The sequence below is a fragment of the Physeter macrocephalus genome, chromosome 4, assembly GCF_002837175.3.
Source record: "Physeter macrocephalus isolate SW-GA chromosome 4, ASM283717v5, whole genome shotgun sequence".
Lineage (NCBI taxonomy): Eukaryota > Metazoa > Chordata > Mammalia > Artiodactyla > Physeteridae > Physeter > Physeter macrocephalus.
The window spans coordinates 70,771,703-70,791,398 of NC_041217.1; the positions used below are offsets into that span (position 1 = coordinate 70,771,703).

The 19,696-nt window shown below is 54.2% G+C and overlaps 1 protein-coding gene across 3 annotated transcripts in view; it reads right to left on the bottom strand.

Annotated features, from left to right (window-relative positions):
• The window catches only part of KIRREL1 (kirre like nephrin family adhesion molecule 1), a 102,655-nt gene that overhangs the window by 13,821 nt on the left and 69,138 nt on the right, over positions 1–19,696 (bottom strand). For 2 of the 3 annotated variants that reach the window (XM_007119676.4, XM_007119675.4), the window contains exons 2-4: positions 8,885–9,034; positions 6,895–7,044; positions 1,805–1,962 (exon numbers count right to left, since the gene is read on the bottom strand). In XM_007119676.4, coding sequence (XP_007119738.1) covers positions 1,805–1,962; positions 6,895–7,044; positions 8,885–9,034 — 458 coding nt within the window. The remainder of the gene's footprint in view (positions 1–1,804; positions 1,963–6,894; positions 7,045–8,884; positions 9,035–19,696) is intronic. The other variant, XM_055084280.1, reaches the window with a different exon arrangement.

Sequence of the window (19,696 nt, forward strand, 5' to 3'; positions counted from 1 at the left end):
CCGTGTCTCCTGCATCGGCAGGCGGACTCTCAACCACTGCGCCACCAGGGAAGCCCCAGAAGTTTTAAGTTTACAGAAAAGTTGAATAGAAAATACAGAGAGTTCCTGTATACCCTCCTCTCTGGCCCCCCAGTTTCCCCTATTATTAATTAACATGATGCACTAGTGTGACACATGTGGTACAACTGATGAACCAACGTTGGTACCAATACTAACGAAAGCCCATAGTTTACATTAGAGTTCACTCTGTGTGTTGTACAGTTTTCCCCACGGTTTTGAGTCCCGTTCCTGGAATCCCCCGAGTCCAGCCCAAGTCCCTCCTCTTCTGGAAAGACTTCCTTTGCTATCCCAGCCCTCAGGATTCTCTCCCCAGCCTGAACTTGTGCCCCTTGCAGGCAGGCTGTCCTCCACACCGCTCTGGTCACATCCAGCCTTGCCTCTTAGGCACCGTGCATGTGTGTTTCAGTGCTGGCTCTCTCCTGCTAGACCGTAAACTCCTTGAGGGCAGGGAAGGGACTCACAGGCTCAAAATCTCATACCAGCTCAGTGATATCCAACCTGAGGTCCCTGGACATGATCATAGGAACACTTGGGCTGTTTTCCATATTGTACACTGCCTAAGGGAAACCATACTGTTAAGCAAAGTAGGGGCCCACAGTTTGACAGCAATATAGGCATCCTTGCTGGGCCCGATGTGGTACCAGAACAGCACCAGCCCAGTGCAGTAACACCAGCTCCCTCCTGCTGCTTCAAAGCTCCATCGTGTCTTTAATGAGTATAAAAAAGGGGGGTGGATGGCAAATGGCCATTCACCAATCAGTTTGTTTGGTTGCCAAAATATTCAAAACATGAAGCCCTAGAGGAAAAAAATAACGGAGTTCTTGGTAGTGAAAAAGTTAAGCACCACTGAAGCCAAATTGCCACTTGTCAAAGGGTGAAACGAAGGCCAGAGACAAGTGAATTGTCCAAGGTCATACAGAGCGTCAAGGGCAGAGCTAATCTGGGTACTCACTCCCTGGGGCCACACACTCCAAGGCACACAGGTGAGCATTCTCTCTCGCCTCAAAGAGAACTGTCTCCTGAAGCATCTAGCAAAGGGCTGGGTACGTATGTGCTCATCCACAGCTGACAGGAGGAGCTCCAAACAGGAGATCTGGATTCTAATTCCAGCTCCACCGTCAACTTTGCCATGTGACCCCGAGCAAGTCACTTGATGTCTTTCTCTGCCATAGGTTCCTCATCTATAACACGTACACGTAATCCCTGCCTCCCCAAGCTCTTAGTTGCGCCGACTGGGAACATGCACCAACTAGAGGCTGGGGGAAGAAAGTCGAGGGGCTCAGTAGCGAGAGACCACATTCTGATGCAGGCACAAACTCCAGCTCTGCTGCATGTCAGCTTTGTGACCCTGGCAAGTGACTCAGCCTCTCTGACCATCAGTTCATTCTTTGTGAGTTAGAAATATCACCTAATTTAGGAAACTCCTGTGAGGTTTAAGAGAGACTGTCCATAAAGATCTTAGCATGCACAGTGCCTGGTACACAGTAGGGGCTTAATCAATGTAGCTATTTTCAGTATTATTCTCAGTCTCTGCTAACTGTTGACTGGCCCTGTGAACCTGGGAATTCACTTCTCTTCTCCGGACCTCAACTTTCCCAACTATTTAATGGGAGGATTGGACCAGATGGTCTCTGAGGCCCCTGTTCACATCTGTCTCCCCGAGTCTGTGGTCAGATCCACGTGGGAAAGGAAAGGTGAACTGGATGTGGCCCAGGAGGATCTGGGGGAACAGGCAGGGTCTCACCGTGCTGGCTACGGCACCTTCCTGCTGCGCTCCATCCCGGAACCAGATGATGGTGGCAGCAGGCTTGGCGTTGAAGGCTCGGCACGTGAGGTTGTGGGGGGCGCCTGCCTGCAGCAGAATCACAGGACCGCCATCGATCCTGGTGTCCTCTGGGGGGACTGTGGAGAAGAGCAGAGCAGAGCAGAGTCAGTCCAGGATGCAGCCAACACTGCCCGAATGACCAAAATCCCTGGCCCTGGAGGCATCTCTCCCTCTGCATGTCGACCCCTTGGCAGGGCAGGACCATCCTTACCCCCTAATTTATAATCACTGTATCTGTTGCTCCTGTGGCCTGGGGGGCCTGGCACAGAAAGGTGGCTACCTCCACGGAGTTTCTTATGTCCATTCCCTCCGGTGTGCGCCTCTGCCCTGGGGCAGCCAACCTCCGAAATGGACTCCCTGCCTCCAGTCCCTGCTGGCCTTAACCCATCCATCACGCTGGCAGGTTATTTTCTCTAGAGAGCAGGTAAGACCGTGCCACTTCCCTGCTCAAACACCTTCCATGTCTACCAGCTGCCATGGGCATGAGTTGCAAGCATCTCTGCCTGCCGTCCAGGGTTCCTCAGGCCAAGTCCTGCACTTTCGCATCTCCTCGTCTCGTTTTTGCAGTTCTTTCCCTCAGCGCTTCTCTTGAACTGCTGTCCATCCTGTTCACATCCCAGCTGCCGCACAGGGCCCTCCATGCCACATCCCCCTCAATCACCACCTTGGTGGTTCCCAGCCAGTCACTTGGAGCTCCGAGCACTATCTACCTTGTGTTTGCATTACTTAAGATGATTATCCATGCCCCCTCCCCAACCCAAACTGCCATCCCTGAAAAAGCAGGAACTCCATCTCACTAATATTTATACAGTCTCCAGTGCCTAGAACATGACCAAAGCAGGCTCTGGCTAAATGCTTAAGGAATTGAATCAATCAGATGTCTGATACTAGAAAATAGGGGGGAGCCTCTCCCTGTCCTATTCCCATAGGCTTCTAAATGCTCAGGTGAACCAGACTGCAAGTTCCCTGGGAGCAGGGGCTGCTTCTTATTTTCTCTTAAAGCCCCAAGATCTAGTGCAGAGGTTGGTTGATCGCACATCCTGGGGGATATTAGCTGAATTAGTGGCTAAGTGATTGACGAAATAAAGGCAGAAGGGTTTGGATTATAATTTTGATTTCTGGTCCACCTCATGTTCATTGGCCAGCAATGTGAAAGGGTTTTGTTTGCTTTTTGCTGGGAAAGATCAGAAAGACTCAGAGGGGCCTTTCCGAGGGAACCCTTGAGAGGGGACCCTGGGAGGCCCATGAGTCCAGTTGTGGGTGGGGCTGTCCTGTAGTTTATGAAATGACAGTCTCCATGTTGGGGTTTCTAGGAGACAGGAACCACTTGTAGCCCATCCCAGTACTCTGCTCAATTCATGCATGCAGAGTGGGAGGGTGTGAAAAGCATGGGTTGTAGAATCAGGCTGCCCCAGTTTCAAATCCTGGCCCCTTTATCCACCTGTCATGTGATCTTGGGTGAGGCCCTCAAGTCACAGTTTCTTCAATAGAGACATACGTTGCTCATTCCCGGGGCCCTCATGAAGGCCAGATGCGGGCTGTATATGGACTATCGTGTGCAGGGCACGTGTGACGTGTGCAGTGGGTTCACTTTACTGCTCGGACAAGAGGCAGAAGTGCCTCCAACTCCTGACTGGTGAATGATCGCTGAATCCCGGGCTCTTCCTCTTTGCTCACTGGCGTACCTGGCTCCAATGCCAGATGGGCGCAGATTTGTAAACAGGGTGGGAAGGAGAGAGATGGATAAAGAGCTGCCACTCGGGGTCTCCTGGTCTGCGTGGGCCCCTCCAAGGTCACACCTTGCTGCCACACCCCAGGAGGACAGTCCTGGATGGGCAGAGGAGGGGAAGGCTTCTCCTTCCATCGACTCTCCCTTCCCTTGTAACGCTGACCCTCGCCCTTTGTTCAGGGAAGGCCGCCCACCTGTCACCTCTGCCACTAGCCCACCTTTCTCTTCGTATCTGGGGCAAAAAGGAAAATAAGGCTGTTGGGGTGTCTGCTTATCCATCACTACCATGCTCAGTTAGGCGTGTGTCCCTGTGTATGTTTATGAACACATTCTTAGGATTTGTGACTTAAATCTGTATATCATTATGTACATGTGTCTGAGGCCTCAGCTTCCTTGTTTGTAAAATTCAAAAAGCACGTTGACATCTGTCCCCCAGAGTCGTTACTGTGAAGGTGAAAGGAGACCAAGGATATGAAGCCGACTGTAAACTGTAACGTGATCGACGGCATCTCCACCATTCACTGAACGCCCACCGCATGTCAGCTCAAGTGCCTCACGTATACGATTTCATTTCATCCTCACCACAAAGTATATTTCATTAATCCTTTCATGGTAAATACCATTAACCCCCATTTACAGACAAGGTACTGAGGCTCAGGGAGTTTAGGCCATTGTGCTCAGGGACAGGAGAGTGAGCTGAACGTCAGGGCTGGGATGTGGACCAGGCCCGCCGAAGCCATGCCCATTACCACTGCACTCGAGCGGTTGTTGCTGTGAGTAACGAGGGAGCCGTGGGTCTGTAGATACATATTATGCCTGCGTCCGCGTCTGCGAGGGAGTGGGAGGCAGCTTCTCAGAGTCCTGAGGCAGGAAGAATGAAAGGCCATTCTGTGACCTGGGCTGGTCTGGGGTGGGCCACTGAGGGGCATGGCTACAGGGGAGGCGAGGTGACGAGGCTGGCCGTGTACAGGGAGGCTGATTCCAAGCAGTGAACACAGCCCACTCTCGGCCCTGCCCCGTCTCCGAGCCCCAGGCTGCCATGAACGAAGGCTGTGTGCAAGCAGGTGAGCAGGGAGGATGCACAAACGTCTTGCCTTCTCAGTGCCTCCACGTGGCTGCAGGGGGCAGGGAGTGTGAGAATTCCAGAGAGACAAGGGCGGGGAGGGAGGGGAAAGGAGTAGCCGGGTTCATCTTTCATCTCTTTTACTCTTGGGGCCTCCTCCTGCTCCCCTCATCCACCTAAATCAGACAGGCTATGAAGGCCCACACCCTCAGCACTGACTGTGCCCTGCAAACAAGCCAGTCGGCTCCTCCCTCGCTGACTCGCAAGCTTTTGTAAACAAGGTACTCCTCCATCTAGGGTTCCCATCGATATTCTCCTCTGCCAGGAAGCCTTCCCTGATTGAACCAAGACACTGGATGCCATTATGAAGTTCCTGGGATATCTATGGGCTTGGTTGGCCTTTACTCATCTCTCTCTATTTCTCCGTCTCTGTGCTGGGGTAGGAGAGGGAAGGGAGAGTATCAGGGGCCCCTCATTAGAATGGGAGTTCTCCAGTCTAGAAGTAGCACCTTCCAGGATCCAAGCCAAAGCAGTTAGGGAGGGAGAAAGACAGAAGGTCTCCTAAGAATCTCACGTTCCCTTGGAATGCCTGGTCCAGCGTCGGGGCCCATACACTCTCCAACGAGGAATGGAAGTGGATGGATGTCTTGGCATCCCATGCCTACCCCTGCTGGTGAGCTAACTCTTGCGCCCTAACCTCCATCCTGCTCCTTGTTAATTCTTTCCATTTGTCCTCACCGGAGAGGAAAAGCAAGTCATCCACCAGCCCTGAGTCCTAGTCCTTCAGGGTCTTTACATCCAGAGAAACTGGCTGTCGGGTCCCCCCAGTCCTCACTTCTTCTGACACCTCACATCTGCCCAAGACCTTCGGAGTTTACAACTCCCTGCTCAGGGAGCAGCAAAGCGGCAGTTGCTAAGAAAAGCCTGGCAGCATTATGCCATGTTACCGATGAGAAAACTGTTGTCCAGAGGTTATGACCTCTTCAGGGTCATGGAGCCAAAATGGACCAGGTCTCCTGACTCCCAGTCCAGGCCTCTTCCCACCGCACTCAGATGACTTGTCATGTTCTCACCTTTCTCCCCCAAGTAAGAACATTCCTTGTGTCCACACTCACTCATCTCAGCTCCCCCCTCCTTTCTCCCATCCCTCCTGGGGGCGTCCCCCACTTCAATGATTTCAGGATTGGGGAGAGAAAATAGAGGGAGCAGGACAGATCAAGTGGAGGCAGGAAAAAAGAAAGGGACAGAGTGGATGACAAAGAGGAAGAAAGAGGGTCACAGGCAGACAGAGCCAGGCCGGAGACAAGCAGAGCAGAGGCAGAGGCCCAGCCCGAGCGCCAGGGCTTGAGGGAGACAGAAAGACTGATGGAGCTGGAGGTACCGCCAGGGAGGGGAAGGCATGGAACGGGGGAGGCGAAGGCGTGTCAGAGCTGGCCTCATTCCGTACTGCGTGCAGGAGAGAATCCCCTCATTATGCAAATGGCCCTGGGTGTTGCCATAGAGGGACATCTGTTCTGTATCCCATGGGCAGCAGCCGGGGGGCTCGGCTTCCGAGACAAGCCCTCCTCCAGCAGCTCCTGCAGACTCAGCCAGGACCGCTGCCTGCCCCGCCCCCCCACCCAGTTCTCAGCCCTCAAAGCCCAGTCCTGCTCCCCTGTTCCCTGAGGGGGGCTCTAGGTGAAGCAGAGAAGAAGGGGTGTGTGCTGAGGGGGGAAAGGAGGGAGCGAAGGGAAGAGGGGCTGAGTTCAAGGAAAAGGAGCCAAGGGGGTAGTTTCTGGGGCTCCGAGGCAGCTGAGAGGGAGAGGAAGGGAGAAGCTTCCAACAAGCCCATCTGCCAGGAGAGGCCCGGTCCCCATCACCCCAACATGCCCCCACTCTGGTGGGGAGAGCTTTGTATTCAGAAGGCAGAGCCCCGTCCCTGCGTGGCCTGGGCACAGGCAGGGGCAGAGAGGATGCCAGAGCTCACACAGTCCACATGTCCAGCAGTGGCTGCCCACATGCCCATTTTTTCCTCTTCTATCTGAACTTGGCTTTGGAAGAAGTTTAAAGGATTTGGGGAGGGAAAGCTAGGGAGACAGTGGGGGCAGACATGAGGCCAGGAATAGAGAGGGAGAAGCTGGGAAATAAAAGAGGAAATTGGAGAAGCGGGGGACAGCCAGGATGCCAAGAGAAAGAGACAGGAGGCTGGGGGCCCTGCAGGATGTCGGGGGTTATTACTGAGCACGGTGAGTTTCGCTCGCCGGGAGCGCAGGGCGGCCTCCGTGGCCTGGCACTCGTAAGAGGCGTCGTCAGAGAGCTCGGCATCTGTGATCTCCAGGTTGTACTGCCCGGCGTCTGCAGAGCCCACGACCCGGTACCGTGGCCAGGCTGCAGGAACAGAAAGGGCGAGCCCAGGTGAGCCCAGCCCCAACCTGGGGATCGACCTAGACCACCCTGCCCCCAAGGGTGCATCCTCTCCCCACGTCAGGGTCCGCATCCCATTCCAGGGCCAGCACTCCTCCCTCCACCCTCTCCCGGGACCCGCCCCCCCAGGGGCCCTTGACGAGGATGAGGTCCCCATGCAGACACTGTGATGTCACAGCCTCCTACAGTGAGGATGGGAGCCACAAAGCAGAAGGAGTGATGGGGGAGAGAAGAAGGGGGGAGCTGAACAGAAGCGGATGAAATCTCCGAAGCTGTTTGCAGACAAATGTCTCTCAAAATAATAGGAAAGAAAGAGGGGAAAAAAAAAAAAAAAAGGCAGACAGCAGGGAGAAAAGGAGAGAAAGAGGGGAGGGTGTGTGGGCGCTAAGAAATATAGGCCATCGCAGCTCAGACATGAGCTCACCAGGGCCAGAGGGAAGCCCAAGGCAGGGTAAGGTCTCACCATCACTCGCCTAGGGAGGGATGCACGAGGCAGGGTCCCGCCAGCTCCTTGAAGGAGCCCCTAAACCAAGAGTCCCGTCCCCTGCAGAAGCCACGGCTGTGGCAGGTGAACCTCTGGCCTCTGCAATCCAGTCTCCCTCGCCCTCCGTCCTCCAGGCTCTTGCCCCCCGCCCTCACACTCTGTCCTCCTCTCTCGTGGTCCCCACCATCAGCTCCCTCCCACTATCTCCCTCCGTCCAGAGGCTATTGATTCTTCTCACTCCATATCTATTGATCTCTCTCTCTCTCCCTGTTTCTTTCTCTTTCTATCATCAATAGATCTGCCAGCCCCATCTCCTTCCTTCATACAGATTGCTTTATACAGACAAATTTCCCCTACCTGTTCTAATACACGGAACCCACAGCAAATAGTCTCAAGCCCTGGACAACAATAAGAATAAAAATACACCATCCCTCCCTACTTTCATCATTACACTGCTTTACAGTGAACAATGTGTTTTCACAAAGCGTATTCTCTCATTTGGTTCAAAACTCGCAAACGCATTCATAAGGCAGGCAGACCCACGACTATTATGCCTGTTTTACACAGTAGTAAACTAAGGCCCAGAGAGGTGAAGTCACTTTCCTAAGGTCACCCAGCTGGGAGGTGGCAGAGGCAGGTCTTGACTCCCCATTCACTCTGCCAGGAGGCCTTTCCAAAAGTATCTTTACTTGCTTTGGAATATAGGAGGGTTTCCCCACCCCAGCACATTATGTTTGTTTCCACAGTGGCTCCGTAGTGCTTAATAAAGGCTTGATGAATGAATAAATAAAGTGCTCAGGCTGATGTTAAAATGAATTTGTGCCCACTGAGAGGACATTGCCTGGGCATGGGGCAGGAGAGAGGCTGGAGCAAAGCCAGCCTGGCATGGAACACTTGCAGGACATAGAAGTTACCGTGTCCTCCCCCTGCAAGAGAGGGGGGTGCTGTGGAGTCTCCCAGCACCTCCTGCTTCACCTGGCTGCCTGCAGCTCCCCTTGTGGTGTCTGTCTGTCTGAAGCTCTCTTAAGTAAAGGTCTCCTGGTTTCTCTTGATCTCTCAGGCTTCCCGTTGGCCTTTCATGAGCCAGTCCACAGCCAGGAGGAAAGGCCGAACTGTGGGTTTTGGAAAGCAGTGGAGACAGAGCTCGGGAGGAGAGGGAGGGAGACTGACTCACACAGAAATGGGAGAGGGGAGGCTAGAGCACAGAGAAGAAACGTGGTGAGGAGCGAAGGGATGTTGGGTCCAGGAGTCTCTGTTGGTGGGGGAGGGATGAAAAGATGGGGTAATCTGGATGCTTGGCTGGCTGCATGGCCCACTCACCTTTGAGGCCCTGGCCCATGCCCAGCGCCAGCCCATCCTTGGTCCATTGCACGATCCCCGAGTAGTTGAGCAGCACGCAGGGGAGCACGGCCCGCTGTCCAGCCACCACAGTCTGGTCGGCTGGCTCCTGGCTGAAGCGGGTCTGGGTCCCTGGCAAAGCCAAAGCGGCACTGAGTAAGGGGATGAGTGAGGAGAGGGCTCCACTAAGAGGCCGAGCCTCCCAGGCTCCCACTCCCACCCTGCAACGGGCCCGAAAGAGAGAGCCGAAGGATGGGAAGGTGGACCCTCCAGCCCCCGTCCCCCTTCAGCCTCAACCCCTTCCCTCCAAGATGCCACATGCTCGCCCTGGATTCCTTCTTCCCTCCGTGGCCCACGGGAATGGGTTTCAGGAACTGAAGTGCTCAGCAAGCAGAGAAAGTGGTGCAGTGTTATTATGTAAAGGCCTTAGAGACCAGGCTAGTCCAACCCTCTCATTTTACAGATGAGGACATTGAGGCCCAGAGAGGACAGTCACTTTCCCAAGGACACCCAGTGAGTTAAGGACAGAGCAGGGATAAATCCTGAGCCTCAGCACTTCAGGTCCCAGGCTCTTCCTCACCACCTCTACCAGGGATCCCCTGCCCCCAGCCCCCCGTCAATGGGTGGCACATTCATAACACATGGTGTGGTGATGCCAGGGTCCCCCTCAATCCCCGAGACATGAATATACCACCGTACCCCTACTTGGACTTGTGTACGTAGCCAACGTAGTCACGCTTGTGTACAACTATTCCAGGTACAATTCCCCCTTGAATGCATCAGGTACATAAGAACAGGTTTCTATGGGACAGGCGCGTCCACATGTACGCATATGAGCTTCCTGGAGGGCGGTGAATCCCAAACAAAGTAGCTCTGAACCCACTTCTTGCACACTTTCCCCATTCCGTGTGTTCATCCCTTGCTCCCAAGCTCCGAGGGCATGAGTGCATACACACGGACACACCTGCACACGCCCAGCCTCCAGCCCCATGGGAGCTGACAGGCCATGTGACTTAGTTCCGCTCTCCTCTGGCTGCGGGAGCTATACATGGCTGCCCGGCTGGCAGCTCGGCCTGGAGCATTTGATTAGAGAACAGCAGAGTAATTGCCTTTAATTGTGGAGCCTAAATGGAGCAGGGAATTGGATTGTGGGTTTCTTCTCCCCCCCACTGCTCCCACCCACCCACTCCAGCCAGCGCTGGTCGGCCCGGTGGTGGGGCAGTCCTGGCACCGTGCTGTGACCATCAGCTTCCCGCGCTGGGCCCCAGGAAATGGAGGGGCTGCGGGACAGCACAGGGGGATGTCTGGGGCTTCCCACGCACGTCCCCAATCTGTCACACACTGTAACCCAAATCAGTTTCCCCCGGAACTCTGGGGACTCCTCCCCCTTCTTTCCCTCCCCAGCTCCCAAGCCTTTGCAGAGACCACAATCCCCAGATCCAACTCTTCCCAAACCCAGCTTTCCAAAATCTCTCTGATCCTCCCTCACTCCCATGTGTAAGCAAACAGAACTGTCCCCCGCCCATTCCAAGACCTCCCTCTAAGACACCAAAAACAGGACCCTCGTCTTCTCATCGCCTCCCTTCTTCTTTTTCCTCCTCCAGCTCCATTTCTCCCCTTCTTTCCAAACCTGCCTCACATTCCCTTCTCCCAGGAAGTCCTCCTAGGTAGATCTTTACCTCCAGCTTGTCCCATCTTTCAGCCCTGCTGTCACAGCTCTATCCATGGCATTTCCTGTCTCACGCTATCAGTCTATGCCCATGCTTTTGTTTGCCATGGGGTAGAGGGCAGCTGGTGGGTGACGGTGTTTGCCCTATCTGTTTCACTAGAATGGGAACCTCTCCTCAAGGCCAAGGGCCATGCTGTCTTTTCTCTCTGAACCTCCCTGGACATTCGACATCCGGATTGGTAGTTGCACATAAAGAGGACCCAGAGAGGGGGCGGAGATAGGAGTGGATTGATGGCCAGCATATGATTTAATACAAAGAGGCAGCCTCTTTTGGTTAAGCGTGCAAATCCAGCTCTTTGGGTTTGCAGGGGGTCAAGAAGTTAGAAACAGCAGCTCCCCAACTCTGCTGACCTGACAGCCCATCCATGTCTTCTAAAGGAAAGGAAAAGGCTCACCCATATTTCCTGGGATTAGGGTGGCAGGAGCTGAGATCCTGGGGGAGGGGTGGGTCAGGTGAGTAAGCCGGCATTATTAATTCAGGCATTGCCCTCATTATTATTCAAATTTATTCATATCATTGCGCATTTCTCTAGTGCAGCTACAGGCTGCAAACTCTCCACACTCACGTTTCTCCTTCCCACAGCCCCCGGAGCCCAAGTCAAGGGCTTGCGAGTAGAGTGGCATGTGAGCCCTGGCTCAGAGATGGAATTTATATTCACAGCTTTCCTGCGTGGGGCCTGGACACCCTGGTGTCCTGTTGAAGTCTCCCGAGGACAGTGAGAAGCTGGTTCCATCCATTGGGAGCAAGGAGGCAGCTCACCCCTCAGCAGGATGGAGTCAGAGTAGTCAGCAATGGGCATCTTGCCGGAGGGAGGAGTGGTGTGACCTTGGGCTGTCACTGCCCCATCCCAGCCTCCTCCGTGTGCTCACCTGTACCTGTGACAAGTCTAGACTAAGTCTTGCAAAGTCCCTTTTAAGAGCAGAGGTTTAGGAAACAGACTTAGGTTTGCACAGCGCCTCTGCCACTTCCTACCAGTGTGACCATGGCCGAGTTACTCTCTCTAAGCCTCATTCTCCTTACTGGTAAACTGGGGGATGATGACGCTTACCCGGACTGCTGAAGAATTAAATGGGATGAGCTGGATGACATGCCTGGTACATTCCCTTGCCTGTGCCCACTGAATGGTAGCTATGACCCTATTTATCCTGGGCAGTTAGATAATCAGAGGGACCGGTGGAAACATGAGCAGGGACATGACAAAGAAGGTATCTGTCGTCCTGCGGATTTTGAAATAGCTCCCTCTTGGCATAGGTCTGGTTGAAGCAATTTGGAGACGGGGGAATGGAAGCAATGACCCAGAAGAGAGTCCAGAGAGGAGGGGAAACGAAGGGTCTCAGGAATTTAACTTGATGGAAAGGCCGTGTAGATCCTGAGCCTGCAAAAGTGGCAAGCAATGTTGTCTGGCCCCCAAAACAGCCCCTGCAGCCAAGACAGTGTCTGAGAGAGAGGCCAGATGCCCATGGGTTATCCTGACCTGGATCAAGATTAAGAGAAAGCCCCAAGCCTGCCATGCCATGGCCAAGTCCCACTCTCCCTATTTTGCACACTCCAGGCTTTTCTCCTTGTCTCCAGGTCCTTACACAGGACTTTCCTGGACAGAACACTGCTCCCTCCCTTTCCCTTGGGATTCAAATAGTCACCTCCTCTGTGAAGTCCTCCTTGCTTGCCTGCATGCCCTCAGAGCTCTCTGTACTCACTTCCCACCTCTGCTATAGTAGGTCCACCCTGCATTGCCCACCCCTGCCCAGCCCAGGGGAAACTCCTTGCGTCTGGACTGTGTCACTCAGAGCACCAGTCCCATCACCCAGCACAGGGCCTGGCTGCCAGGCACACAGCAGGTGTTGCGAATCAGTCTGTTGATTGACGGAGTGACAGTGAGCAAATGCCTGAGTGAACAGTCCTGCCTGTGCAACCCCATCGAGGGAAGGAGGCGAAACACCCCATTCCCCAGGTCAGGCTCACAGACTGTGGTAAAGGCAGACAGGGAAGGAGAGTGGAGGGACGGGACAGGGCTCTCCCTGCTTGGGGCGGTGGGGGTGGGGAGGAACGGTGCTGGGGGCAGTCCTGGGAGGCTCCCTGAAGGAGGGAGTGTGGAGCAGAGCTGGGACAGGTAGGGGAAACGGAACTCTGCAAGTTTCTGGTGCAATGATGGGGATGGGTGAAGAGGGGATATGGGGACTGCTGAGAAAAAAAAAGCCTAGAAAGCAAGCCATGAGTGCAGGCATCAGACAGGCACAACAGGAAGGGCAGAGGTGGCGTTACAAACAAAAAGGAGGTACTGGGTACATGTCAAGAAGGCACCAAGAACCGGCATCAGTGGTCTCACAAGAATACACACAAATCAGAGAACACACACATGCCTCAGAGGTCCCGGTGGCCTGGGCCTTCCACCGGCCATGACGTCTGTGACACCTGTGACACCTGTGACACGGAGCAGAGTCTGCATTGGAACTGGTGGGTAGGGGTGGTGGTGAAACGTCAGCCCCATCCTGTGCCCACACCCCACCTCCAGGAAATTAAACCAGGGCAAACCAAAATGCAGGGGACTGGCTGGATGTGGGATGGGACTCAGGAAGAGCCTGAACACAAACAGAGTGGTGACAAAAGACCCGCCTCCGTAGCAGCAGCACTGAATCAGCAGCCTTGCCTGCCTGGCAGCTCTAGTCTCGGGCGAGTGCAAATCCTCGTGTGTGTTTTTAAGTGAATTCCTGCCTGCTTTCATCCTGCTGCCTCCCTGTCTTCAGACACCATCACAGATGTTGCTGAGCTCTCAAGCAGCCATTGTGAAGGCAGACAGAGAAGAAGTGTGCTGTACACAGCCGCACGGAAACTCACACACTTACAGACTGATGGGGAGGCTGGCAGAGGCGCCAATGACACCGGGAAGCGGAGACAAAGACAGACACCTACCAGGCAGAGGAAGAGTGAAAGGGAGAAAGGAGACTGGAGGAGAAGCAGGAAGGGAAGGGGAGATCTTCGTTAGAAAGAGGCCAGGAAAGAAAAAGACACAGGCCCAGGGCAGAGAAACAGAGAGAAAAGCACTGGGAAAGGCCTGGTGATACAAAGACGCCCAGGTGCCACAGAGACCCAGGCCAAGGCAGAAAAGCAAGGCAGGAAGGTGACCGTGAATGTGGTCACAGGGGACCAGGACCTCATCTCCAGCTCGGTTCCGTCCTTCAGATGTGTTGCCAGAAGGCTGGCGGGGGGGTCTCTGACTCCAGATGGGTGCCATGGGGTGGGGCCTCTGGGCTCCTCCCCTATTTCCCACCAGCTTCCCCCCAGCCCTCCTTCCTTCTAGGTTAACCCTGGCCCTCACCATCCCACCCCATAACACAAAGCTCCTCTGGCCTCCACCTTGGAATGGTTCCCTTCCCTCTTCTTCTTCCGCATTGTTTGGGCTTCTGGTTACAGCACTTACCACAGCCTGCCTTGGATTAAAAGTTACTCATGTGTGTGCGTTTCTGTCTTTCCTGGTCTCCTGGGAGCCCCTGGAGAACAGAGTTGCTTGGATTTACATTTCTTGTCCCTTCAGTCCCAGCAATGTTCCTTAATAATGCTAACGCCCCATTAGAAGATGCTGACTATGTACTGGGCACCAGTGCAGATGTCTTAGAGACACCGTTCCCATCATTATAATCCAGGGCACAGTGACGGTCAAGGTCTCCATGCTACAGTAAAGGGAAATAAGACTCAGACAGGAAGTGGCAGAGATAGTGCTCTTGGCACTGTGCTGTGCTGTAGTAATATCCAAGAAGTATTTCCTGAATACACTGGACTCACGGCCTCCACCCCAGAGAACTTCTGGTGCCCCCAAGCTCTGCGCCCATCTGCTACTTCTGATCTCCACTCTATACTCAGACTTGCATCTTAACTGTGTTTACCTCCTGGGAGGGCGCTGCTCCCTCCTGAGATCTGGGGCTGGCCTGTACCCTATAGCCACGCAGGACTTGCCCCACATGCTGCAACCAACTATCGGAGAAGCCTTGACGTAAATATTCCTATACGAAGGGAGAGTGGTTCCAAAGGCTGGCAGGACCTTCAGTGGCACCTAAAGAGGTTTTCAGTCAATCGCAAATGTCACCCTTTAAGCCGCCAATGCCCACCAGTAGAAGTGGTAGCAATAATATAGGCCCTGCTTATGAAGCGCCAGTCACTGTGCCAAGTGCCTCACGAAGACTAGTTCACTTAATGTACACAGCAACATGATGAGGTGGGTGCCATTAGTATCCCTAATAAGGACCTAAGGTTCAGAGAGATAAGCAACTTCCTCCCAGGCACACAGCTGGTAAGTGTCGGGGCCTGTAAGCAAGGTGAGGGGCCAGAACATCTGGCTCCCCTGGAATGCCATCTCGCCAGCCTGGCTACTGCTGCCTTCCACCTCTCACCATCCCCTGGGCCTCTTAGCTCAGACTCTGGCCATTGTGCAAACTGGGGCCTCTCTGTCTCCCCTTGATACTGTCCCCTCACTAGGACACCCTCTCCTCGTCTCTCAGCATCATCCCCCTCTCCTTCCCAACGCTGATCTCCCTGGGGTGACACTGCCTTCCAGCTCTGCTTGCTCTCCAACTCCCTCCTCCATCCTCAGCACAGCACAGGAGAGGCCACCTATCCCCATCTCTGTGTGTGAACACATCTCCTGTTCCTGCTGGGCCTATCCCCGGGGTGGGGGACTAGGCTCCCACAAAGGCCTGGTGAGGACAGAGAGGGTGAATCCCATTTTTGACTGAGAACTAGGAAGTGACCTCTACATCTATTGTAGAGAGGCTGGGAATGCTTACAGATTCTCAGACACAGCTGTGTAGTTCTTGTGGACACATATGTACCACAGCACATAAGCACACGTTCACTGGTGCCCGCGCGCACACACACACAGTCTTTTGCACCTTTGCACTCAAGTACAAGTTTCTGCACCCGTGTTTTGGCACATGTACCTTGGTGGTCATGTTCCCGGAGACTTGCCTGCTATGCCAGCTGGGAACAAGTGAGGGAGTGGAGCCAAACACAGGAGACGCCAAGGAAGCCGGGCTGCAGGACAGAGGGGTGGCGGAGGCCGAGCCCTGTCTCCCCGGATTTATCAAATGAGAAGTAATGAACCCCCTGGGCCGGAGCAGTCTCCGTGCTCTCCACTCCAGATCGCTGCTGGTTCAAAGGGAAGACTCTGATTCGCACCGACGGCTTTCAGATGGAACTAAATCTCTCCACGCTTTTGATAGAGGAGGCAGGGGAGAAGGGAGGAAGGGAGATTGGGGCGGCGGTGGGGGGGGGTGGGGAGGAGTGAACTGGCTGGGGCGGGCAGCATGAGCACGAGGATAGGAGAGAAAGACAGAGACCCCGGCTGCCCACAGCAGAGACACAGAGGCAGAGAGAGAAGCAGGTTCAGAACCCTTAGACCAGAAGCTGCCAGGAGGGAAGTACCACGCCTGCCCAGCCGACTGGTCATGAGTGGTGTGGGTCTGCTGATTCTGCCTTATACAGAGCCCAGCCCAGAATCCAAAAGTGTCCAAATGTGATGTGACCTAGAGACTATAAGCCCCTCCTTTGAGAGGTCAGGGGTCAGAAAGCTGCACTGACTTGCTCCCAGCAGATAATCTCAGGCTTGGCTGTGAGTAGAGGTCTGGTGATATGGACATCAGATGAACACCCCGAAGACAAGTTACTCAACATTCAAGGACTATTATGGCTCCGACTCTGCTGCCCACCAGCATTTACCATACCAAAGTATCTCACAGTGTGAAGTGAAAAAGACAGAGTGGGCAGCAGGGGCCTCAGAAGTGGACACCTCAGCCCCACTGGCCCACCTACCTTCACCCCCTTCCCACTTTTGGTCCTTTCTCATTCCAGGAGGCCAAAGCCGTAGGCAGAAGAAGCAGTCTCTCCTCCCTCCCCACAAACTGCTTGGTCAGGCCACCCCGATGTCTATCTCCAAGGCTGGGGTATGGTAGGGACAGCTGAAGGGGAATCTTTCCAGGGACCAGATGGGCTTTTACAAGTGGCCACAATCTGGCCTGGTTTCCTTGCATTGAACAGACCAGAGAGGCTGGCTGCAGAGGCCGGCCGTGGGGCTGGTATTCATAGTGACAGGGCATGGGAGTTTATTGGTCTGGGCCAGTGTGTTACTCACCGAAAGAGGCAAGAACAGAACCCTGAAAGAGGCCAGGGGAACTGGCCCAGCACCACCTGCCAGCAGGGACAAGAGCACTCTGGGCCAGAAGTCAGGAGGCGTGGGCTTATCTGGGCCCGGCTCTGCCCCATCCAGCTGCGTGACTTTGTGGGGGGCATCACTTCACTTCTCTGGGTCTCAGCTTCCTTAAACTGTAATGAGAGGGGGCTGAAGTACTAGGCACGGAAGGACCTTTCTGGCTCTGATGTTCTAAGATTCTACTGCATCTCCTGCTTTACTGGGGCCTCAGCCAGACCTTGCTGACACTCCCAAGAACTCAGCCCCGTACCCCAGACAGTGCGAGAGCTGGTGTACCCGGGGCCATCCTGGCATTTCTTTCCAGCAGGGGTGTAGAGGGAGGGCTGCAGGTTGATGACACTAAGACAGCAGCTGAGAGAACCCACAGGATGCATCCAGCATCGGAAAGAAAGGCCACTCTTTGATTTCCTCTGGAAGGAACTCCCCATCAGAGTTCCTTGCATCCCCTTCCACTAGGTTCACAGTGGAAAAAAAGGGGATAGAGGGCAGGCAATCCTGAGTCTCCAAGGTGACCTGCCAGCCCAGACCCACTCACAAGGACGCTGAGCTCCTGAACTAAAAAAAGACAGGCAGGTGCAGCTGGAAACACTCCCTCCACCCTGCCCCATTTGGGCCTCCAGCCCCCTCTGCCCTGCCAGCCGCAGGCACCGCACCGGGGCCAGACCTGATCTGACAACTTTATGCAAATGTGCCCTGGCAGGGGACCCTGAGAGTGTTTTATGAGAAGGACAATGGCATTGTGAGCCCAAGTGGGGTTGGCTGGAGCAGGTATGACAGGGAGGAGGAGAAAGGGGGGTGGCAGGGATGGTGGATAGTTCTGCTGAAAAACTGAATGTCAGTCTGGCTTCAGTGGGCGAGGGAAGGGCATTGCGGGGAGAGGAGGCAGGTGGCCGGCAAGGACTTAGCTCAGATAAGAGACAGAGGATAAGAGGAAAGACAGCAAAAGATGAGGAGACAGAGGGAAGGAGAAGAGAGAGCAGGACAGTCACAAAGCCAGAGAAGGCTGAAAAAGACAGAGCAAGGCCCCCGAGGGCTATAGGGTCGGGAGGCAAGAAAGGAAGGAGACCCTCTGCCGCCTCCCCGCAACCTACAAGACCGAATGGAGGAGGGGCCCAAACGCCTGGCTCTCCAGCAGTCCCCAAGTCCTAAAACACAGGATGCTGAAAGAGATGGCCCAACGTGCAAAAGACAAAATGAGAATAGAGAAAAGGGTGGGGAGAGGGGGTCAGACAGAAAAAAAGAAAGCAAAGCAGACGAGGAGAAAGCTGGTGGCAGGAAGAGTGATAAAGAGGCTGTAAAAGAGTGTTTTAAGGGAAGGAAGGAAGGAAGGAAGTGACACTGGTATAAAAGGGACAGAGGACAAGACAAAGAGGACAGGGAAAGAGAAGAACATTAAATTAGAAAGAGAATCTGAAGGTTGGAGCTGGAAAGGGCCTTGATCACCAATTTAACACCTTTATTTAGAAGAAACTGGGGGTCAGTAAAGGAAAGAGGTATTTGGGGTGGGCATGTCTCCAAACTTTTGGTGGCTTCTGAGCCAGCCTCGCAATTACAGAGGGCTCCCCTTTTCCCCAGGGCACGCCTCCAAAACCTCCTCAACCTGCACTGATGACGGGGGCAAGATGGGGGTTGAGGAATCTTTACCTGGAAACCCTCCTTCCCTAAAAGGGGGGATGGGGGGTGGAGAGGAAGGAGAAGCAAGAGAGAAGCTATGGAGAAGGCGGGGAAGATGGATACAAGTGGGGAGTGTGAGTCAGGAAAAGAAGTAATGGGGCCATCTGGGAGCGGAACTCGAGGATGAAGATAAGGACACAGGAGGAGGAGGAAAGAAATCGGAGAAGGGCGGGGGCAGCACAGCTTTGGGGGCTGTGCAGGCGGGTGGGCGGGGACATCTGGGGTTGATCACCACCCTAGGGCCTCATCGGAAGGTCTTGAGCATTTAGGTCAAAGGAAAGGAGTGAAATCCTTGAGAAATGGAAGGGATTTTTGAAAGGATTAGCCGAGGCTGGGGAGGAAGAGAGGATGAGGTGGGCTGTATCTGAGGTTAATTCCTAAGGCAGCTGAGGGCAAGGCCCTGGTGTCTCCCCACAAATGAAGTGGGGCCCAGGTAACTGCTGCCCTTCGTCTCCTTCCAACAGGCGCCCCTGGGGGGCTAGTGCACCCTCGCCCCAGGCAGCAGTGTGCCCACCAGGAAGGTGACCAACGTGTCACTCCTCAGCCCCCGCCATCCTGCCTTTCCCCAGGCAAACAAAAAGTCCATCCTGGGGTCTGACCCCATTCCCCGCTCCTACAGTGAACCCCTCCCCTCTGGCTCCTCCTCAGGCACATGGGCGCAGGCACCCTACAAGTTCTGCTCTGAAAGCTCCCTCAGCTGGCTTTAACATTCTTAGTTACCATGCTATGAATATGGCTTCAAAGTACAATCTGAGAGTAGCGAGAACTGTACCCCTGAGAGACCCCAGCAGGCTCAAAGCCCAGGAAGAAATGCAGGCTGGTCTCCAGACCCTGTCCATAGAGGTCTCCTGGCACTTTTAGGAACAGTCTCCAGAATAAAGAGCCTTAACTCTGAGAAATCCAGAAAGGTGCGGGCTGGGGCAGCAGAAAGGAGGGCATTCTCTCCTTTACGCTGAAACCAAAAGAGCCGGCAGGAAATCCGGGTCTTCTGAGGCCTGACAGGAGCTCTTAGGAACACTTCTCCATTTCAAAGTTTAATGAGCTTTATTATATGTCTGCATCAGCTCAGACCCCTGTTCACCTCAAAATTAAAGGGGAAAGAAAGGAAGGAAGGAAAGGAGGGAGGGAGGGAGGGAGGAAAGAAAGGAAGGAAGGAAGGAAGGAAGGAAGGAAGGAAGAAAGAAAGAAAGA